The sequence below is a fragment of the Hippopotamus amphibius genome, chromosome 17 (assembly GCF_030028045.1).
Source record: "Hippopotamus amphibius kiboko isolate mHipAmp2 chromosome 17, mHipAmp2.hap2, whole genome shotgun sequence".
Classification (NCBI taxonomy): Eukaryota; Metazoa; Chordata; class Mammalia; order Artiodactyla; family Hippopotamidae; genus Hippopotamus; species Hippopotamus amphibius.
This window is the reverse complement of record NC_080202.1, coordinates 5,253,969-5,277,991: the sequence shown is the minus strand read 5'-3', so window position 1 is coordinate 5,277,991 and position 24,023 is coordinate 5,253,969. Positions and strand designations below refer to the sequence as shown.

Sequence of the window (24,023 nt, the reverse complement as noted above, 5' to 3'; positions counted from 1 at the left end):
CCCCCCCGTGTGTTATGGGTGGTAGTTTTCTCTGTTTCTATTTTTTTAACCCCTTATTGTGGAAAGTTGCAAATATATCCAAAACTAGAGAGTGGTAGATGAATCTCTATGTATTTATCAGTCAGTTTCAGCAGCTTCAACAGTTATTATGGCCGATATTATTTTTGTCTATTTGTCTGCCCTTCCTAGTTTTAGCCACACCTCAGACATATTATTCCATCTGTAAATATTTCAGGATGTGCTTCTAAAAGTCAAAGACTCCTTTTTAAAAACACAATCATAATAGTACCATTATACCTAGTAGGATAAATAATTCTTTAATATCATCAAATAAGTATTATAGATTACTTCACTTTTTTTGTTAATAGTTTGAAGCAAGAGCTAAACAAGGTTTTGCACTGCACTTGGTTGACAAGTTTTTGAAACTGTAGAGTCCTTTCTCTTGGAATTTATTAGTTTTGCTTTGTCTACATATTTTTGTCTGCTTTTAGATATTCAGAAATTTATCTAAATCTGTTTCTTTATTTTTTATTTCCTTAAAAAGAAAATCATTCTTTTCATGAGTCCTTAGAGAGTGAGGAGACAACCTGAACAAGAAACCTTAGTTTTTAATTATCGTTGGTTAAAATTATAAGTATTTCCAACACACAAAAATGACTGTTACAATAGAGACTCTTGCACCTACTACCTAGATGTAACAGATGTTAATATGTTGCCATTTGGCTCTTTAAATGAAAGATTAAGCTGTAAACTGAAGAGTGCAAAGGAAAATGAAAGGGAAAAATTAGTGGCTACCTTTTGCCTTTCATCAGGATTGGATTATATGAGGCACTATACGTCTTTTTGATACCCCAAGGGTATTCTTATAAATGTGGTAGGCTTGTGCCAAAATCACATTCTGTATGTATACTTTGACATCCACTGCTGTGTTTTGTGCTTTCATCATGCTGAGTGATGTGTGAGTGCTCTCAGGGGGCCGAATCATTTAGAATGTACCAAATAAGATGGTTATTTGGAAAGAACAGCCCTTTTATCTTCACAGAGTATCAGGATTGTACAAGAAGAAACACTGGCTTAAGAGCTAACATTGGGAATAAATAATGATGAATGAAGATACATTTGAGGGCTGAAGCTGAACGTCTTAGAACCACGTGTTGTGAATTTAAGGGGCTCCTTTGTCGAGACAAGAGGATCTGTAGGATCCCATTCATCTTTATTATATTTGAGCAGAAAAAGGCTCAGTTGTACCATGGAACATCTAGGAAGTAGTGTTAAAAAGAAGTTTTGAAGTCCCCAGGTAATCACTACTATTCTTAATTCCATGGTGAGCCTACTCAGTGGAGCTTCATCTTAGAGCTTAGAACAGTAATTGTAAGTTATGTAGGCACTTACTGCTGGTTAAATTGTAGAAGCTTTCTCTTTTACACTTGTTATCTTGGATTAACTGTTTTGTTAATATTGGAGTCCTGGTTTCTGTCGGAGCATCATCTTGGTCTCTGTGACCTTCAGTGTGTCACTTAACTCTGATTTTTAGTTCAGGCGTTGATTTAGGATAGTAACTTTCATTATTTTATACAGTAAATGGCGGGGGTGGGGGAGATAACGTGAGTATGATATAAATGAATAGGAATCAAGCTAGTTTTGTGCTCCTTTCTTCAAATAAAATCTTATGCATGAGCCTGACAGGCTGTGTGTGGAGGTGGGAGAGGGCTCTGTGGTCTTGTCTACCTTCATTCCCCAGAATAGTCCCAGGACATCTCTGGTCAGTTCCTGAGTGTGAAAACCATTAGTCTACATGAGTTTAAATTTTTTTTTTTTCCATCTCTGAAATTTTTTATGTAATCATAGTCATTTGGAATCTCTACTTTTCTCTGGTGGAGCCCTTTCACATAGTGGCAGTAATATTTATGGTAGAAATATTTATAGGTACAAATTAGTACCCCAAATTAAAAAATGCCAGGTGTGTCAAGTTCTGTAGGGTAATCTACTTATTTTTGGCTGGTTTAGATTTACTGCAGCAAACTTTTTTTTTCTAACTGTAGCAAAATATGCATAACATAAAATTTACCATCTTAACCATTTCTTAGTGTACAGCTTAGTGGCATTAAATACCTTCATGTTGTATCCATTGCTACCATTCATCTCCAGAACTCTTATTTTCTCAAAGTGAAACTCTCCTAACTTCCCATTCCTCTGTCTTCTGGCCCCTGTTAACCATCATTCTACTTTATGTTTCTATGAATTTGATTACTCTAGATACCTCATATAAGTGGAATTATAAAATATCTGGTCTTTTGTGTCTGGCTTATTTTACTCAACATGTCTTCATACTCCGTCTGTGTTCTGGTATGTGTCAGAATTTCCTTTTTAAGGCTGAATAATATTTTATTCTATGTATATAAGACATTTTGTTATCCATTTATCCATTGGTGGGCATTTCGGTGGTTCTGACTTTTGACTATGGTGAATAATGCTGCTGTGTGAGATCGTCTTTCAAAAACTTGCATTGCTGTACTTCTTAAACTTAGAGGTCTTTAATCTTCCCTCAGTCCCACACTCTACCTCTGCCTCAGTGCACCTGATGGTTGTGGTACTTGGAGGGTAGTGGTACCAGGTATGGCTGAGCTGATTCTCTGTGTGGCCCTCCACCCTTGGAGAGTCACTAGTATATTCTCCTTAAGCTGGATGTTTATAGCTCAGGTATTGGATGTTAATTCTGAAATATTTATTTAAAGAAATTAATGTGATAAATGCTGTTAAGTTGCTTGTTTCCTGAAAATGAATTTAGTTTTGGTGTTTTAAATCATCTTGATTCTTGAATCAGAGAGTTAGACATTAAAAATAATCTCTGGTTCTTTACCTATAGTACTGCAAAGTTATGCTCATTAAAGAAATGTCTTGTTGCTTTGCTTTAGATGAATTTTCCAACCATTTGTAATCAGGCAGCAAGTTTTTGAGGGTTTTTTTTTCTTTCCATCTTTATTGGAGTATAATAGCTTTACACTGTTGTGCCAATTTCTACTGTATACCAAAGTGAATCAGCTGTATGTATACATATATCCCCATATCCCCTCCCTCTTGAGCCTCCCTCCCACCCTACGTATCCCACGCCTCTAGGTCATCACCAGTTATTGAGTTGATCTCCCTTGTTATGCAGTTGCTTCCCACTAGCTATCTGTTTTACATTTAGTAGTGTATAAATGTCAGTGCTACTCTTTTACTTTGTCCCAGCTTCTCCTCCCCGCCCCCCCGCCGTGTCCTCAAGTCTGTTCTCTACCTCTGTGTCTTTATTCTTCCTCTGCCACTGAGTTTCTCAGTACCATTTTTTTTAAGATTCCATATATATGTGTTAGCATACGGTATTTGTTTTTCTCTTTCTGACTTACTTCACTCTGTATTGAGTTCTGATTTACTTCATAATGTTATAGGAGTGCTTTGCCTTTGTAGTGCAGGCATGTTTCTGCAAACTTCTGTCTACTAATGAGAATTCTGTTTAAAGTAGTACGCGTCTTTTCAGAGTATTCTTTCTTCTTCTTATTTAAAATTGAGTCACAAGATAATTACATTACTGTTCTTGAGCAAACGTGTTTGCCCCAGAGTTAATAATTGCTTCATTTAATGGTTCTCTGTGAATCTCCTCTCCACACGATTAACTACTTAGGTGATCACTCAGTTCTTTTCTTCTAGAGTTGTCTGTTTGTGCAGTACTCTTGCTGTGATCTGGAGTGGCTGCACTTTTGTGGCTGCTGCCATTGTTTTGTGAATGGCTATATTACTCTCCTGAATTTGATTCTTTGTTTCTAGGATTTCATGTTTTCTTTCTATCTCTTTCTTTCTCTCTCTTCCTTTTTCCCCCTTCCTTCCTGTTATTCTCTCACATTTTTGGGGGAGTGTATCTTCTAATGGCTTCCTGAGATTAGTGTTTTTTCTTAGTAAGTGAGGTTTTTGGTTTTTTACATGTCTGAAAATGCCATCTAACCCTCTTAATAGATTAGTACTTTTATTGGCTATAGAATGCTGGGGTGGACATTTTTCTTCAGAGTTTGGAAAGTGTTGCTCTGATGTTTCCAGTGTTCAAGGGTTACTGTTAAAAACTTATATGCCATTGTGATTCCTGAACTTTGGGATATGACCTGTTCTTTTCTTTGTGGATGATTGTAGGGTTTTGTCTTTCCCCCAGTGTCTGAAATCTGTTTTGGTTTTATTTTCCTTTTCACCTCTCCTTCCTTTCTTCTTTCCTTTCACTGAGCTCTTAGTGGACTCAAACTAGAAACCACTATCTTTCATTCTAGGATATATGCTTTATTTTTCTTTTATTCTTTTGATTTTCTATTTTCTAGTGGCTCTCCTACTGAAACTGCACTTTAGGTTTTGGATCTCTTAGTTTGAGTCCCTATTTTTCTTAACCTTTTTTCCCCTTCAACTCCGATGTATTTTCACTTTTTGTCTTTGGTTGATCCTTGGTTGTCTCTCACACACATGCATAAAAGAGGTAACCAAAAGGTGATTGGAAACTTTGTGATTTGATTGGTGACACTCACAGTGAGGTGAAGGAGAGTTGCCTGGTTTTTTCCTTTGGAGAATTACCCAATTTTTTTTTTTTTAAAGAAATGGGCATGAATTAAACTCAGTTGAGAGAATGATTATAGATTCTAAATGAATCAGAAAGAAAGAAAAAGTGTTATAATATTGTTCCTAAATATTTAAATGCCTAGGCAAGGCACAAACACAGAATCACTAGAAAGAGTAATGAATAACAGTAAGGAGCTAGGAAAAGAAGAGCAAATTAAATCCAAAGTAAGTAGAAGAAAGGAAATAATAAAGATAACTGAAATTAATGAGAAAGAAAATGGACAGATAATAGAGAATGTCACAAATTCAAAAGTTGTTTCTTGGGACTATCAATAAAAGTGATGAGCCGCTAACAAGACAGATCAAAGAGAAGAAGCAGCCCAAGTTATTGTCAGGAATGAAAGAGAGGCTATCACTACAGATCCCACAGACAGTAAGAGCACACTAAGGAAATATACTAAGTAACTTTATGCCAATAAATTCAATAACCTGAATGATATGGACAGATTCCTTGAAAGACGTACATAATCAAAACTAACCCAAGAAGAAATGGAAAACCTGAATACCCCTGTATCTATTACAAACGGGATTTAGAGCGAAAAACTTTCAAAGGAAACTTGGAGCCCGAGAAGGTTTCCTGGCAAATGTTATCAGATATTAAAGGAAGAAATAAGACTAAGCTTCCACAAACTTTTTCAGCAAATAGAAGAGTGGGGAGCATTTCCCAACTCATTTTATGAGGTTAGCATAATGCTGATATCAAAACTAGACAGGGATATTATTTAAAAAAAAAAAAAACTACAGACCACTATCCCTCATGAACATATGCTTGAAAGTCCTCAACAAAATATTAGCAAATTGAATCCAACAATATATAGAAAGGACAATATGTCATGACCAAGTGGGATTTATCTTAATTTGACTTTTAAAAATTATCAATATAATTCAGTGCATTAATAAAATAAGGAAAAAAATGGCATAATCATTTTGGTAGATGGAGGAAAAACATTTAACAACATTCAGTATCCATTCATTATAGACATTCTCATTAGACTAAGAAAAGAAGGGGAGTTTTCTCAGCTGTTCAAAGGACATCTGAGAAAAACCTATAGCTAATATCATACTTAATGACAAAAGACAATGCTTTCTCCAAGGTTAGTAATAAGATAAGAATGTCTGTACTCACCAATTCTATTTAGTATTATATTAGACGTCTTAGCCAGTGCAATAAGGTAAAAAGAAGAATTAAGACACAGAGATTGGAAAGAAAGAAGCAAGCCAGTCTTTTTTTGGGGGAGCAGATGATATGTATATGTAGAAAATCCTAGTTAATTTACAGAATATTATTAGAATTATTAAGTGACTTTTAGCAAGGTCGCAGAACACATGATCTTTATTCCAAAATCAATTAAAAAAATATTAGTAGAGGAACACCTGAAAAGTGAAATTGAAAAAATGATTGTAGGAGCATGAAAAAGTATAAAATACTTAGTGATAAATTTAGTGAAAAATGCATAAGGCTTCTACATTGAAACTACAGACACATATAATATTAACTATATTAAATTGCTGAGAGAACTTAAAGACCTAAAATACATGGAATTTATATGGAAATGCAAAGGACCTAGAGTAGCCAAAAACAATTTTAAAAAAGAATAAGTTGGAGGACTTAAACTTCAGTGTTTGCTATAAATCTACAGTAATTAGGGCTTTGTGAAAGGACATTAAGGATAGACAAATAGATCAACAGAATAGAGTAGAAAGTCCAGTAGACAAACATAAAATCCATTAAAAAATTTTTTTTATTGGAATATGATTGATTTACAATGTTGTGTTAACTTCTGGTGTACAGCAAAGTGAATCAGTTATGCGTATATCAGTACATGTGTCCACTCTTTAGATTCTTTTCCCATATAGGCCATTACAGAGTATTGAGTAGAGTTTCTACTCAATTGAGTATTGAGCACCTGCTGTGCTGTACAGCAGGTTCTTACTATTTATCTGTTTTATATATAGTTGTGTGTATATGTCAGTCCCAATCTCCCAATGTATCCCTGCCCCGCTTATCCCCTGGTAACCGTAAGTTTGATTTCGACATCCATGACTCTACTTCTGTTTTGTAAATAAGTGTATTAGTACCTTTTTTTTTGAATAAGCAATATCATGTGATATTTGCCTTTCTGTGTCTGACTTACTTCACTCAATATGACACTCTCTAGGTCCATCCATATTACTGCAAATGGCATTATTTTGTTCTTTTTTATAGCTGAGTAATAGTCCACTGTGTATATGTACCACATCTTCTATTTACAATAACCAGGACATGGAAGCAACCTAAATGTCCATCAACAGAGGAATGGATAAAATCCATTGCTTTTTTTTTTTTAAATCAGACTGCCTATATAGTTCATTGGGGAAAAAAGGAGAGACTTTCCATGGTGATGGAACAACTGGAAAAAGGAATGGAACAGAATAAATCTTGATTCCTACTTCATGCCATATGTAAAAATTAGTTTGAGATGGATCATAGATCTATGAGAAAAAATTCTATAAGGCTTCTGAAAGAAAATATCCAAATCAGTTTGTGATCTGGCATAAGTGAAGATTTCTTTTTCTTTGACAGGACAAAGAAATAACTACTAAAAAATAATAAATTGGATTTTAGCAGAATTTAAAATTTTGCTCATCAGAAGCTTCTTAAGAAAATAAAAAGGCAAGCTACATACTGGGAGAAAACAGTCACAGTTAATATATCTGGAAAAGACCATTACTAAATACAATGAAGTACAACACAAAACAAAGAAACATATGGGTTAAAGACTTGACAGACATTTCACAAAAGAGTATAGGAATGGATAATAAGTACGTGAACACCTTGCTCAACAACATCACTGATTTGGGAAATGCAAATTAAAACCACAAGGAAATACCATTGCATACCACCAGAATGCATAAAATTTAAAAGACCATGCAGTATATTGGCAAACATAGGGTGTAATTGGAATTCTCACATGTTGTCGGGGAGGTAGAAAGTGGTACAATGACTTTAGAAAACTCTTTGATGGTTTCTTATAAAGTTAAACATACATCTACCCCATGACTCAGGAATTTTACTCCTTATTATTTACCCAAAATGAAAATGTCCTCAGGAAGACTTGCATACCAGTGTTCACTAAAAACTTTATTGGTAATTGCCCTCAAACTAGAGACAACCCAGATGTCTAATAATGGAAGAGTGGATAAACAAGTTGTGGTATATAATTCAGTGAAATTCTCAATGGTAAAAAAGAACAGTCCTGATGCCCACAGTCACATTGATGAATCACAGAAAATCCTGAGCAGAGGAGGCCAGACACAGGAGGAGGACACGCTCTTTGATTGTATGTGTGAAATTCTGAAGGAGGCAAAACTAATTTATGGTGGCTGAACTCAGCGTGTATCTCTGGAGGGGACGGACAAGCATGGCTAAAGAGAACTTTCCGGAGTGATGGAATGTCGTATATCTTGTGAGGGTTGTGAGACATAAGGGTGTATGTGTTTATTAACTCCTCAAACTCAGTGCTTAATGATTTATGCATTTCACTACATGAAAGTGACACTTCAATTACAGAAAGGCCAGATGGTGACAATAGCAATTAAGAGCCTACTGTTTACTCTCACTAAACAGTACTTGTGGTTTTCTGTTCTTGTTCTCAAAGCACCTGTGTGTTTCATCAGTCACTTGATAAGTGTATGAACCCTGTGTTTTTATTGAATTCAGCTCTTATGCATGTGACAAATTTTGTTTGTTCCCAATTGGATTCCCTTGTCATGATATTTGAAAGAAACCTAGAGTGAAAAGTTAAAGAAGTTTATCAGGTATCTTTTGAGGATTAATCTAGAACATTCATCAAGTCCCATGGGGTATTGTGTACCCCTAATTAGTTATATTCTCCTAAAAGAAGTGTGGAGACATGTTGTCTTTACTGTGCTTTTAAAAGCACATTTACCAGTGGTTTTTTCTTTCCTCCCTCCCTTTCTTTTCTCTCTATTTTTAAATACAGAGAAGTGTAAAGAAGAAAACCAAAATGGCCCATAATTTTACTGTCCAGATAATTGAAGTTACCCTTTAAAAAATGAGTCATTTATGCTTCTAGTAAGAGAATTTAATTGATATAGAAAGCTCCATGTCCTTAATATTTCTCTCTGAAGATACAACTCTATTAAGTGTAATGTCCTTGCAGAAAAACTTGTTCATATATCAAAATATGTGGCAATTTGCATAAAACCATGAAAATGTTTGTACAAAAAGTAGTTTTGTACACTGCTTTGTAGCTTTTTTTGTCACATAGTACATCTTGAAGATATTTCTAAATTAGCGCATACCCTGTTTTTCAGTCAGTTGTGTATCTTTCATTGCCTTTTATAGGCAATTTATTTTCACTTTTTAATTAAAAATGATGTTTTAAAGAATAACTGTGTTAGTGAAATGTTGCACTTTTTTTTTAATTAAAAAATATTTAATGTTTATAGATTGACAGTTTTTGGCTGTTCTATCTTAGGAGACTTGGATGTAGCCGCTGTGTCTTCTCAGCCTTGGCACTGTTGACGGTTTAGGCTGGGTAGCTCTTTGCTGTGGGGGCTGTTCTGTGTGTTGTAGGGTGTTTGGCAGCACCTCTGGACTCTACTCACAAGATGCCATAGCACCCCCTTCCTCAGCTGTAACAGCGACAAGTGTCTCTGGACCTTGGGGTGCAAAGTAGCCCCTGGTTGAGGACCGCTGACACAGAGAGCACTGCAGGTACCCGCATGGTTGCTATTGCCTCTCCTGATTGGGGAGCCATGGAAGTCACATGCAAGAGGCGTGTTCCTCCTTAGCTTGGGGTGTCAGCACGTGCAAAAAAGGGGAGTGTAGGGGAAGGGTATAGGGATATCGCATAGAGCCCAGGAAGTGCATCAGAGTTGTGTGAGCAACTGACAGCTGTGAGAAATCAAAGCAACCAGGTAGGTGTTCTGTCATGTATTCGGCAGCTGTTTGCTGAATGCCTGCCATCTACTAGGTACTGTGGCGGGCACTCGCTATTTCATGTTGAAAAAAGAGATGTGAGTGCTGCTTCGTGAAGCTTAAGGCTTAGAGGTAGACACAGACATTCAGCGAGTGAATGAATGAATGAATGAATGGAATTATAAATATTATATCTGCTGTTGGAGGACAAGAACCAGATGCCGTGAGAGAGTAGAAGACGGGCCTATTTGGAGTGGAGGTGGTGAGGAGATGGCCGTGGAAGGCTTCTCTAGCTGGGCAGGTTTTACTAGACTCGGGGAAGGGCCTGATAAGAGTGGTCCAAGTGGAGGGAATAGCATGTGTTTGAAGTTTCAAGATACCAAGGTGGGGAAGATTCAGCTTTTTATGGCCCTGAAAGAATGCCAGTTTGAGTGGAGAATGATTGGATGAGGAAGGAGAAGTGGGTTTAAGGGTAGAGATAGTCACGGGCCAGATGATGCTGGGCCTTGCAGGTAGAGTTGGGGTGAGGTACAAAGTGTAGTGGGAAGCCGTGGCAGGTTGTAGTGTAAGTAGGTGAGTGACATGATCTGATTTACGTTCTAAAGTGATGATTCTGGCTACTGTGTGGGGTACGTATTGGAGAAAGGCAAGAATAGAATTAGGAAGACCCAGCAAGGCTGTGGTAGTGTAGCTGAAGTATAATGGGTGATAATGATACTAGGTTGAGGACAGGGGAGGTGGAAGGAAATGGACAGATTCCAGAGATTTTTGGAGGTAGTGTTAATGAAAATTGGTAGTAATTTGAATGTGGGTTGTGAAGAGAGGAAGGCATTCATAGTGACTTCCAGAATTCTGTCTTGAATGTTGCATTCAGTTGCCATTACTGAGATGGGGACCACTGCGTCTGGAGTTTCAGTGGGTGAGGGAGCACAGAAGAGCAAGAGTTCAGCTTTAGATGTGTTAAGTATGAGATGCCTGTGAAATATTTTATCAGAGATAGCAAGGAGGTAAACATGAGACATAATCTGGTGTTGAAATATAAGAATCTGGTGCCCAGAGGAAAGGGTACAGATTGCAGATAAAAAGTTGAGTTGTCAGCATATAGATGATAATGTTGTCTAGGAAGAGAGTGTATCTTGATGAGACCATTGGGTCCAGGGCTGAACCCCGAGGGAATCTGACATTGAGAGGTTGGATACGAGCGGACCAACAGGCTGAGACAGGAAAGACGCTTGAGAGGTAGGAAGCAAACCCGAAGAATGTGATGTCATGGGAACTGCGTATCGTTTCCGAGGGCGGGAGGGGTCAGCTAGGTCTAATGTTCTGAGAGTGCTAGTTCGGCTGCTTTGCTGGTGATGACACCTGAGATGCCCTTTTAAACTGCTCTGATTTCTCATAGTACTTTGGGGGATGGGATTTTAGCTACCAGTGGAGATTGGAGCCCAAATAGGGAAAGGATCTTATGAAAACTTGTAACCTGTTGGTTTAGGGCAGCTTTCCTAACCTTTTCTATAAGAAGCACAGCCCAGAAAAACCATTGCAGTGGATAAGCTTTGAGTACAACTGACAGACGATCAGCTCTTAGGGAATGTGCAGCAGGATGTAAATGTGGACATTTGTTCTATGACTGTCTTCCTTGGTGATTTAAAAAACAGTGCTTTCTACTTCATAAATCAGTTAATACCTTCTGTTCACTGAATATGGATGTCAGAGTTTGAATGTTTGTCTTTGGAGTCTTTGAGTGATTCTTCTAGAAATCTTTTCAGTTTTTCTTTTTGCCTCATCTTAGATCTTAGCAAAGATACTCATTTTGTTAGTAGTGCCAGGAAGCAGGCAGTTTCCATGGCAACTGACAGATTGCGTTTACCGTGGAAATTTCCGGAATTAACAGAGCTGCATTGCAGAAGGATGCATACAGCAGTATTCATCTAGTGGTCCTAGCAGAATGGATACAGAAGAACAGTTGCAGTGCTGTGCAGGGTATGTGCTATGTTTATTTTCCTGTCTAAGGATTATGAGTTGTATCTATATATATTCTGAGGAGAGAGTAAAACAGCTTGAGGCATTTTAGTATATGCTGGCTTGCTAAAATCAGAGAAGCTTTGGGGAAAAGGAGGAAGAAATAATTTGGGAAGAAACATATGTTTGATAGCATTGGGAGGAAATCAAGATAAAGATAAATGAGGTAGAAGAATGTGATAATGAAATAAGGAGAAAACACACTTCAGACTGATTAGATAATGAAGGGGTCTTATGGATGGTAGTTCCAGACACAAGAAGACATTTATTTATCAAAGGAGAAGTAGCAGGCTTTGGCAGGCTTAGGGAATCACGTTCTCCTGTACAGGAAGGAGAACGCTGGTGAGGTAATGAGCTGTTGCTTGCTGAAGGATACACAGCTGCGAGGGCTGCTGCAGGTGTGGGGAGGTTTGCTGCTGCCTTGTGTACTCACTTCCCTGCACATGGGGGGAGTCAGGGGAGGACCAATCTGTCCTACTCCCTGTGGATTTGTGGAGAGTATTTAAGAAAAAGCCTGAAATGTATATCGAGATTAAATTCTGGAAATAAAACTATAGGACTTGGGTAGATAATTAGAATTTCTTATCCTCCAGAGCATAATTGTAAATTTGAAAGAGAAATGATATGAAAAATGAATAGATAGAATTTAGGTCATTTAAATGATAGGTGATACTTAGCTGACTAGGTGTCATGTAGATTATATAGTCAGCAAACTAGAGCTCGTGAGCCAAATGTGGCCTGCTGCTAGTTTTTGAAAATAAAGTTTCATTGGATTGTAGCCACACCCATTTGGTTGCATACTTTCCACAGAGACTTGTGTAGATGGCAAAGCCTAAAATATTTATTGTCTGTCCCTTTACAGAAAAAGTTTGATGACTTGCGATTTAGATGGTGTATTGGATTCCTGTGCTGCTGTAACAAATTACCATAGACTTGGTGACTTAAAGCAACAGAAATTTATTCTCTTGGGTTTGGCAGGCCAGAAATTGGAAGTCAAGGTGTTGGCAGGGCCATGCTTCTCCCGAAGGCTCTAGAGGAGGAGCCTCCTGTCCTGTTTCTAGCTCTGGTAGCTCCTGGCGTCTCTTGGGTTTTGGTAGCATAACTGCAGTTACTGACTGTACTTGCCTGTGTCTCTCTGTGTGTGTCTGTCTCTTTTAGGGACACTTATCGTTGTATTTAGGGTCCATCCTAATCCAGGATGGTCTGTTCTTGAAACTGTTTTCTTAATTGTATCTGTAAAGATAAAGTCACTTTCTGAGGTTCCAGATGGACATGTCTTTTGTTGGGACCACAGTTCAGTCCGCTGCACATGGTATTGAAGAACTGGGTTTTGGCTTCTTAGACTACATTCTGTGTTGAGAAAAGCCAGTTTCTGGCAAGTTTCCTTTGGAAACCTATGAGGCATGTACTCTGAAGTATACTTGGTGACCTCCTGGAGAGGATGTTAAACTTACTTTTCAAGGACTGTACATACTGGTGTAGTTAAAATCATAGCAGATGGCCTCTGTGATGCAAACAGAAGCAGCTGTGTAGGGGTAGCACTGGAATATTCGCAGGAGAAAAGTTACTAAAATATTCACAGGAAATCATGAGTATTGTCTAATGTTACATGTCTCCATCAGCCTCTCCTCAACTCCCACCCCCTAAAAAATAACAATGTGAATCTGGAAATTTAATGAAGGGTAGTTGGAACCGAAGTAAGAATCAGAATTTGGAGAGATTAAACTCATGACTAGAGTATGATAATGGGAAATACGTATATGATTTAAAATAAGTAGATTGCATACATGGGTGGAGTGAATAGAGCCATAAGTTTGAGACTTGCTCTGGTTGGAGAGCTTTTGTATCATTATGAGAGCGTATAGACTAAGCAGGAGAGGTCTGTGATGTTTCCTTTACTTTCTGAGCACATTTATAAGCCATAGTAATGATAGTAGATCTCTATCCCTGCATCCCGTGAAAGTTTCATTTAGCATATTTGGGTATATTTGGAAATTTGTAAGGGTGACATATGCCTGTGGTGAAGAATCAAATGGTAGATGGGATTCCAGTGTGGGTGCTGGAGCTGCAGAGAAAACCCTCCTCACTCTGTGATCTCAGGGACCCCAGCCTAGTACCTGTATCCTTACCCGTGCTCCTGAAAATGAAGCCTCTGCTGTGGACTTGATGGAGATAATCATGAGAAGAATTAAACAAAGATGGTTAGAAGTGGATGCAAATTTGGGTTCAATAAGAATAAGCAGTACCAAATTAGTCTGCTATACTTTCAAAACATGTCACTGGGACTGCAGATCAGGCATTTGCCGTGGGCTGGGTGTTTCTTGGTTTCACCATATGCGGGTACAGAGGGGGAATATTAAGCCTGATCCAGGGTTTTCAGGCACAGCTTCCTGAAGAGCAGGCCTGGATGAAGGTTGTGTTTTCTTTCTAACTGAATTCTGTAGTCTGTGACTGTGTATCTTGACCACCAAACTGAGACTTTAGGAAGCAGCAGGAATAGAAATTTTCTTCTCTTCTTCCTTTAACAAGATATGTTGTATATTACGTTGAATTGTGTGCTTAAGCTTAAATAGCTTCAGAGGAAGATTCAAATCCAACAACAATCACTTTAACTTTTAATTTTTTTATTGGCATCTGGAGTATACATAAGGAAATAGAATGAGATAAGGTTTAAAGCATAGATTGGGATTAAATTAAGCTGGTTGATCATAGTTCATACCAGCTAAAATTTAAGCACTATAGGGAATTCAAAAATACACTAGATTTCAAGTAGATATATAAAATACATGCATAACTAAATGTTTGTTAATAAAATTTATTTCCATAGAATCTTTTTCTTTCATTGACTTATTTGGATAAATATCCCCCCCCAATAATAAAAGCTTGAGAGTTGTTGTTTCATAGATATGCGTTTAAACGGCAATTCACATACTAATAGTGTTAAAATTAGCTACAGTTTAGGAATGAAAAGTGGTTCAGACTCTTGGTTCTTATTTGCTTGAGGGAGAGGGAGTAAAGTGCTGATTTTAATTTCATATTTGTAGTACATATTTGTAGTACAAAATGTTGTGTGAGTAGCAGCCGCCTGCTAAAATATTTAAGAAACAAAGGTGAAAACATGAAACAGAGAAAATTGAGACAACTTAATGCTACATGCTGGATCTGATTGCTAATGAGAATAACAGTCAGGGTAACGGAAAGAAACGTACCCAGGGTTCGTCTCCCAGCATTCCCGCAGAGACCGCCTGGGGTAAGGGCGCCCCTTCTGTGCCTCTGGTCTCCAAGACCGAGCATCTTCATTCCCTTTCATGCCCTCCTGCCTCACTGGTAACTACAGAAAATAACTGGAGAGGGATGGGAGGAGGAGGAGAAATGGATGCAGACATTCTGCTGTATAGTGTGGTCGTCCTGAGAAGTGTTGTAGGTGGATGCAGGGAAGGATTGTGGCAGCAAAGTAGACTGAGAGTTGTATTTTTATATCTGCTGCTGTCAGCTGAGAGCACAGTGTTAGAGAGCTAGGAGACTGGGGGTGGGAGCATTTGCCTTTGGAGCAGTGCGTGCTTTGAGTGCACTTTGAGCCCAGGATGCCTCACACCGTCCACGTGCTTTCATCTCTAGATGTGCGACAGGCAGAGCCCTTACACACAGAGTGGGGCCCAAGGAAAACCAGTCTCTCTTTCTTAACAGTTTTGATGTGTAATTGGCACGCGTGTATTTGAAGTGTACACTTGCTGAGTTTTGATATATGTATACACCTGTGAAACCAGCACCACAGGCAACGTAGCGAAAGTGTCCATCATCCCCGGAGTTTCCTCCTGCCGCCTTGTAGCTTTTGTATCCAGACGATTGCTTTGGTCCTTCTCTCCGTCCTTCAGTTTCTTGACGTGTGGAATGCAGTCGTCAGCACTGTTAGGCTGTCCTCGTCTACTGGTTCTAGCAGCTGTGTCATCTCTGGGTCACTCTCAGTTGATTGCTTTTTCTCTTCATGGTGGGTCCTAGTATCTTGCTTCTTTGCACACTTAATGGTTTTAGATTGCATTGGGTGCTGGCTGTTTTTGTATCTTGTAAATATTTTTGAGCTTTATTCTCTGGTTAAGTTCCTTGGAAATAGTTTTATCCTTTCAATTCTTGGTTTTTAGCTTTGGTAGGTGAGACCAGATACTTCTGGTGCTTTCCTGAATTCCCCATGAATTGTGGAGCTTTCTCCTCTTGTGGGCAGGAATAAGAATTGTTGTATGAGCCTGGGTGTCGTTCCCTCAGATACTCTTGGGTGGTTCTTTCCTCTGGCTTGTGTAGGTTCCTTATAAGCTGGTGCTGATCCAGGGGGCCCCCTGTGTCTGTGGGACTCTCCTTCTGTGCAGCTCTGTCTTATCCAGCACTCTGTCTTGAGATCTCGGTCTCCCCAGACAGACTCCCAGATCCATCGCCTCCACGTGAGGAGCTGCCTGATCTGCCCTCCCTGTGTTGCAGTCTGTGAAGTCTCTTCAGGCAGGAAGCTGGGGTGGTTGTAAGGTCACCTTGTGTGTGCCCTGTCTCTCGGTGCTCACTGCTCTTTGTTGCATGCTGTCCAGGGTCTTCAAGGCCTTCCTGTAGATATTGTCCGTTTTTCAGTTGTTTCAGGTGTAAGCGTCACTCTGCCTCCTGATGTTGCATCGTAGCCCGAGTGCAGGTGCTGCAGACGCGCATTGTGAGATGGGCGGAGAGCTGTGGAATTAGGCCATGATGTCTTCAGTGCTCTGAGAAGGAGCATCTCCGAATATGATATTTTGCAACATTCAGAATCGTGTTTTACAAGAATGATTAGCATTTGTAATAAGGTAGAAGAAATCATGGCATTTATAAAAAAGGATTGGAAAATATTGAGGAGAGAACAAATTTGGATAATAGGCAGCAGAATTACTGAAAAGGGAGGTAGATGAGAAAAAAAGACATTTGCTAGGAGACTGAAAATGCAGTGGCGGAATGAAGTCCGTACTGCATGTGGACGTGAACTTAAATGATGCTGCATGATGGCAAAAGAAAAGAATGGGATGAGAATGATTGATTTGAAAGCATACAAATTGCCGTATTTTTTACATATATAAATTCATAAATACAATCGAAAGGCAAAGAACACCCTGGAGAAATGTTTGCAACACAGGACAAAGGGTTGATAGGTATGTTGATAGAAAAAGAACTTTTTAGCAGAAGCAGCTACAACAAAACAAACCTGTTTAGGAGGACTCTGGCTAAAGGGGTGTCATCTCAGGCGGTTAAGTAGAGAAGAAACGCTGTTTACCAAATAGCTCAGAACACCCAGCTCTAAGAGTAATCGTCAAAATGCCGCTTAAGAGTGATCGAACCCTAATCACCTTTCAGGATGGTCTGAGGGAAAGGGTGCTGTGCGCTGGGCACACGGGCTCTTGCTGCTGCTGCTGCTGCTTAGCGCACACGCTCCAGGCAGCGTTACGCAACCATCTGGACCCTGTGGTGGCTGGTCCGTCAACAGTGTGCTCAGTGAAGTCTGTAAATTCGCATGCGTGGCAGGTCATCGTGTAACCTGTCCACATAGTGCAGATGTGCAAAGGATCTGTACTGAATTAATAGTGCTTTTCTCTGGATTATGATTGATTATTCTTTTTAAATTTCTTTTCTACCTGTGTAGCTGTAGGAGGGATTTAGGATTTGGTAATCTGGTTGGAAAAAGAGGTTCTGGTACTTATCCTACTGCTGAATTTGCACAGCAAAACCCTGTGTTTAGTAGGGGTGGGGGTGGGGCGTGGGGCTAGAGCTGTTCTAGGTAACCTTAGCCGTGCCACTCTATTTCTTCAGAAAAAAAAAAAGTCCCCCACGTATATACAAAGCCGTGGGCAGCTTTATTAGACACGTTAGATAGAAATAAAGCTTTTCTCAGTGCCCAGACTGATTCATGTTCTGAAACATTATGTCACAGTTTTTTGAGGTTTTTTTTGGAATCAGTAGGATTTCAGGAATTCATAGATTAGTCTGGGTCAATGAAGGGATGATAATTAAAATAAAATAGTGATAATTCAGTATTAAATAGTAGATGGACAGGTTGCTCATTTTGATCCAGAAAATCGGTTATCAAAGAAAATACTCAGACATACAGATGGCCAACAGGCACTTGAAAAGATGCTCAACATCACTAATTATTAGAGAGATGCAAATCAGAGCTACAATGAGGTATCCACCTCACACTGGTCAGAATAGCCATCATTAAAAAACCTAGAAACAATAAATGCTGGAGAGGGTGTGGAGAACAAGGAACCCTCCTACACTGTTGGTGGGAATGTAAAATGGTACAGCACTGTGGAAAACAGTATGGAGATTCCTTAAAAAACTAAAAATAAAGCTACCGTATAATTCAGCAGTCCCACTCCTGGGTATATATCTGGAAAAAACCAAAATCTCTAATTTGAAAAGATACATGCACCTCAAGGTTCATAGCAGCACTATTTACAATAGCCAAGACATGGAGACAACCCAAGTGCCCGTCAACAGTTGGCTTAAGAAGATGCTTTATATTTATATTTTACATATATAAATATGTATATGGATATTACTCAGCCATGAAAAAGAATGAACTATTGCCATTTGCAGCAACATGGCTGGGTCTAGAGAGTATTATATTTAGTGAAGTAAGTCAGACAGAGAAAGACAAATACTATATATCACATTTGTGGAATCTAAAAAGTGATATAAATGAATCTATATACAAAACAAAAGCAAACTCACAGACAGAAAATGACTTATGGCGCTAACTCCTCCTGCCCTCAAATAATTAGATTTACCCACCCTGTGAGTGGCATGAGTGGCTGGTATAAGGCATGAGAGAGACACGGTGAGAGCACATGCACCCTCTCTGTAGGCAGGTTAGCTTTGGGAGAGGAATGGAGCTGACTGTGTTTAGTTTCTTCTTTACATTTGCTGGTCATCAGTAAGGGTTCAGGTGAGAGACTAGATGTCTCAGCGTGAAACAGTGAGGAGTGGGAGGAATAAGTGTTCCCTTGAAACAGTTGGGAGAAGTAAGCCCTAAAATCTTTGATATTTTCCCGTCATTCATGTGACATCCTTTTGTAAAGCCAGGGAGTGTTGTCTTCTGAAAAGGAACATGAAGATATTGACCACATGGGACATAACACCCAGTCTATTTATATTAGTCATTGACTGTCTGTTGGTAAGATATGGCATGTCCATGAATTGATTTTTCAATTTGATTTAAATCAATAAGATAGATTTTTTTTTTTTTTAGGTTTTATTCCTTTGTATTGGTGGTGTCTGTTGATTTCACCAAAGTCTGTTATTGCCACTAAAATTCAACTCACCTTTATAGAGGAGAAAATATATTAATGATAACGTCAGTCTATACCTAAACAACTTCCCTGGTGCTGCTAATATCTATCCAAAACTGTATACTGTTTGAAATACTGTGTTTAAGAGATACAGCATGTTTAACTCAGGTTTGTGATCTGTAAGGCATTAAAAAAATGTAAATGCGTAGCTGATTTTTTACCTGGAATGTGTATCATTTGATAATCTAATTACAGGTCCTAATACAACAAAGACTGCTAAAACTTGTTTTCCTATTAAAGACCTCTAAATCCAGAGGAGAATATTACTGATCTTTCTGTGGACTTTTTTCTAATGGACTTTTCTATGTAGAAGGCTACAAAGGGGGCCAGGATTGTATTCCTGTCTGAGACTTGGGTTAATTTGAAATTTGGAACCTCAGTCCTTTGCTTGTTTCTTGAGTGGACCCAACAAAGACAATGGTGGGATGTCCTGTTTAAGTATTGCCTGTGTAGAGCACTTAACCTACTTTAGAAGGAATATACGAGTAAGTAACTTGTTTACTGATACGGCAAAGGCATTGAGGATAGCTTACAGGTTTGTGGAACTGAGTCAAACTAATTTCCAGGTAAAAAATTATTAATGAAAAGACTGGGAGTTCTTGATACTGTCTAGTAGAAGTAACACTTAGATCTTGTTTGATACATTTGCCTAAAGTTAAAAAAACTGTAACTAGGGTTTTGGCCTCTTGGTACAGTTGCCTCAGTGATTGACTGCTAGAGTTCCGTGGTAAAGGTTCAGGTCAGGCTTCCAGGTCTGTTTACTGCAGTGCTTTATCTACCTTTGGAAACAATCGTGGTTGGACTAACTCTTATAACAGTAGCTGTGAAATTGACTCAGTTTTATTGGAACGATTGCCAGCCTAGTATGAAGGAAGCCTCTGTGAACATGCCTTGCTGATGGCATGACAGTAGCATGTTTTTCTGTGGTTTTTACAACTCCTTTCCTAAGTGAGAAAATGGAATGCTGGGTAGTATCACATTCTTCTCTTCATCCTTTTCTTTTTAGCAGAGATACCATTCATACACCATACAACTCACCCATTTAAACTGTATAATTCTATTGCTTTTAGTATATTCAGAGTTACACATCTGTCACCTTACTCAATTTTTGAACATTTTCATTAGCCTAAGAAGATAATCCACATCCCTTAGCTCAAACTGTTTACTTTTGCAAAGAAAAAAGGGTCTTATCCAGAAACCATACAAAAGGCTAAGCTATCAGCAGAGGTATTTCCTAACTCTCAAATTCGATCTTTAATGTAATAGATGATATTATAGCTTGTTTTTGTCTGGCTTTATGTAGTAATGAAATACTCACTTCATTTCTCGGGAATGCTAGCAACAAATGGTATATGACACAGTGTCATCGTGAATGATAGCCTCTGCCGTGTTCTGTTGGCAGGTCCCGTCCACGTTCAGACAGAGGAGCCCACGCAGACGTGTCTGTACCAGGGGAGGGGAGGCCACGGGCACCACCTTACCCTCAGCGGTAGGCTAGTGCTGTATAGTCCACCAGTGAGTAAATGGAGCCGTAGAGATGGTGCTGTCTAGCCAGTGATCATAGAACAGTAGTCATTATATGTGGAACTTCTTTATGTTAGACTGTTTCCTGGCTTAATCTGTCTACCTTGTGAGAAAGGTTACTGAGGAAATTAGTCACTGGGCTTGATCTGCTTGCCTAGATCTGATTTCCATCGTAGCCGGTTCAGGCTTCACCTCCGTACCTGAATGATCACCTACGCCACTGATTTCTGGGCTTCCTGTGACTCCAGATGCTAGCATATATATAATATTGGTGAAAGTATTTTGTAAACTGAAAAGAACTTGTTTGAATGAAAGCTGGTATTATGACTTATTACAGTTATGATTTGAGAATCTGGCACTTGGAAGGCTGGTTCACTAAGTTGTTATTTAGACAAAACGTATTACCCTTTTAACTATAACCTTGACTCTTGGTTATTATTAATACTAGTATAAATGATTATTCTGGAGGAGTGATTTTAAAATTCTAAATATATGAGAACCTTAAAAATAACTACAAAAAACAGTTCTACTAATCTGATAAAACGTTTCCTAAATTTTGGAAGAAGGAGCAGATAAACAATCATGTTCTTGCTTGTATCACGAGATCAGATTTTAAAGGCGATTCTGATCATTTAATATGAAATTGAAAAAAAAGTAGAACTCTCTTGTTTGATACAGTCCATTCCTACACATTGGTACGTATGTGAGAGAGAGACAGGCAAACAAGATTGAGTTTACATTTCTCGTTAGATTTGCTTTTTTACAAAGTATGGTTAGAAGTTAATACTTTGATCTCCGGGTTGACATTTTGGAGATGTTTTTTTTCTTTAATGAAAATGTGTAACAAGTGAGCTCATCTGTCCATGAATCATTCTTTTTTCTTAACCCCATTGCTCTATTTATTGATCAAGGGCTGAGAGGCTCAATTTTGAATGGCACATTGCGGTTTTCCTCCTAGAGCCAGCTGGCTAGTTGTTTAACTGTTCTTCCACCTCAGCGCGGCATTAACACGAACAGGGAAATGCCCTAAGGTGCTAGTTCCCAAACTTTGCTAGAATCACAGGGGATCTTAAATATAGCTTTCTGACCCCTACCCCCACACACTCCGATAAAATAGCCATATGATGATGTCTGGGCATTGGGATTTAGTAGATATCCCCAGGTGATTCTGATGAACAGCAGAGTTTGTGAACAGCTGTATTAAGGATTGAGGACCTGGAATAATTAATGTTGGGTAAGGTAGGATAAGAACTTCTTGGAAATGAGGTTTGTAGCACTGGGATTCTGCATTTGATAATGCAGTTTTGCAAAGTTTGGATAAGATCTTGTATTTGGAAATGAAACTGGTCTGCAGTATTAGTTTCTTCAGTAAATGGAAGTTTGGTTTTATGAATCCCATTAAAGCTATGTTTATCGACTACCTAAATTTAGGCCTTTCTTAATTCACTCAGTGTGTTAAAAATCAAGATGACACAAACAAACAAAAAAATTCCCAGAAACCTGGAGCTCAGACTGTTTTAGTAACTGATGAGAAAACAAAATTTCCCACGCATTAATCAGTGCTAGCTAAAAGAAAAAAGTCAAAACCTATTTAAAATGTGGCAAAATTGCTTCCCAATATTTTAACAGAGAGAGACTGAGAACACACAGCATTGAATCGTCAGGAAAACTGAAGATCTCCCCTGAGCAACACTGGGATTTCACTGCAGAGGACTTGAAAGACCTTGGAGAAATTGGACGAGGAGCTTATGGTTCTGTCAACAAAATGGTCCACAAACCAAGTGGGCAAATAATGGCAGTTAAAGTAGGTGATGCCCATAATTATTTTTGGTACTTTAATCCATGAGGTGCAATTTCTTGGTGCAGTAAAAACACTGTTGTTCTGTTCTCTTACTGTTGTGGTAAATATGGGTGTTTATAAAATTGTCTCTCCGAATTCTTTGGAGGGTGTTTTGTACAGAGGTTGTCTTCCTGGTGGCATGTTTTCTACCTCTGGAAACATGAGTTGTGAAGTGTGCATGTTGCCTGCACTTTTGGCATGACGCATTAACGTGTTTTAAACTTCAGGCCCTTCCACTGCCAAGGTGAGTTCTGGTCGGGTGGCCGCATCCCTGGGGGCAGGGCAGCGCTGCGCTGCACCACAGGCGGGAGCTGGACGAAGAGGCGGCACACTGGGTTGGGCAGGGTGCGGGGCTAGGGCTAACAGCAGGCTCGCTGACGGTTTCCTGGAAACCACGCACATGCTGTTGCCACTAACCTCAACCTTACTCGGTCCTGACCGGCTCGGCTTCTCTGTTTATTTCACCTCCACTCAGTACTGCCCTGTGCCCTGGTTCCAAGGTTGTACTGAAACGCATACTTCGTGATACTGCTGTCACATTCTGTCATTACTGTGACTGCCATGAATGGCCAGAAGTGGAGATTGGCCCCTAGACTGTACCTGGCAGGCTTATGTTGGTACCTTTGAGGAACTGATGGTTTCCATCTGGCTCCCAGTGGGCCCATGTCATTGTAATTTGTTCATGTGTTTGTTCAGATGTTTAACGAATATTTGCTCTGTGTAAGATCTTTCAGGAAAATCGACAGTGGGGGGCAGGGCAATTTAAAAGGGAAAAACGAGTTACGGTCACACTCTCATTGAACTTAAAATTCTTATGGGAGCAAATACTTCCCTAGTTTGCAAGAATTGAGGTTGGGTTTGCAGACTGTCTCAGCTAATCGTCTTCCTGTTAGCCCCCTACTTTGAGAGTTTACCAAGACGGCTTGATGAGAGGAGTAGCCTGTTTCCTACTTGACTTTTGGAAGTGGATTTGTGTGACATTAATATAAAATGCTACCTGTGTTGAAGTTTATTGTGAGCAAAATATTACTCTATTTTAGCCTCCTTCACTATTGAGCATTTCTCTTTGCTGGGTTGTATAAAACTAATGAAAAATTAATGGTGGGAGGAAACCTTAGGATTCTCTCTGTGGGTTCTTAACCTGTTTTTGGTCGTACTTCTTTTGCAGTGTGGTGAGAACTGTAGACTTTTCTTGGGAAGATGTGTACATATACAAAATTTTGCATATAACCACAGACCTCTAAAGATGCACAGGCTAAGGCCACTGCTTTGGATTATCTGTTGAAATAAAGTGTTGTTTTTCTTGGACTGTAAAATAATTTCTCTCTTTTTACGTTGTTCACTGTAGTGTGAATAGAAAGTCAATTTGTTTATTAGACTTTTCCGCACGAGTGTTGCGTTGCCCTTGTGTACTGCCTGTGCATGACACTCACATTTACTTTGCTGGGGCTCAAGGGGAAGGTGTGCTCTGTAACTAAAGTTCTAGATGTTTCTCCCAGATAGCAGGAGAGGTGCTTTTAGATGATTGTGTGCCTGTTGTTCAGCCTGTGCTGTGCATGCTTTACTGTGTTGATCAGCCTTGTTATGTGTTTTGGTAATCGGAATAGACTTTAGTCATGGTTAGTAGGTTTTAAAGGTAAATAAAGAAGTTCCTTCATTTTGATGTTAAAGGTTTTCTTAATTTGCTAACATTTGGAACTGTATAATGCTTACTCAAGGTTTGAAAGAATTT

At 39.0% G+C, this 24,023-nt stretch overlaps 1 protein-coding gene across 12 annotated transcripts in view; it reads left to right on the top strand.

Annotated features, from left to right (window-relative positions):
• MAP2K4 (mitogen-activated protein kinase kinase 4) overlaps positions 1-24,023 on the top strand; it is a 95,176-nt gene that overhangs the window by 32,463 nt on the left and 38,690 nt on the right. For all 12 annotated transcript variants that reach the window (XR_009049895.1, XM_057714186.1, XM_057714184.1 and 9 more), the window contains one exon: positions 22,081-22,255. Coding sequence is in view for 11 of the 12 variants with exons in the window: in XM_057714186.1 (XP_057570169.1) it covers positions 22,081-22,255 (175 nt within the window). In the remaining variant the exon portion in view is untranslated. The remainder of the gene's footprint in view (positions 1-22,080; positions 22,256-24,023) is intronic.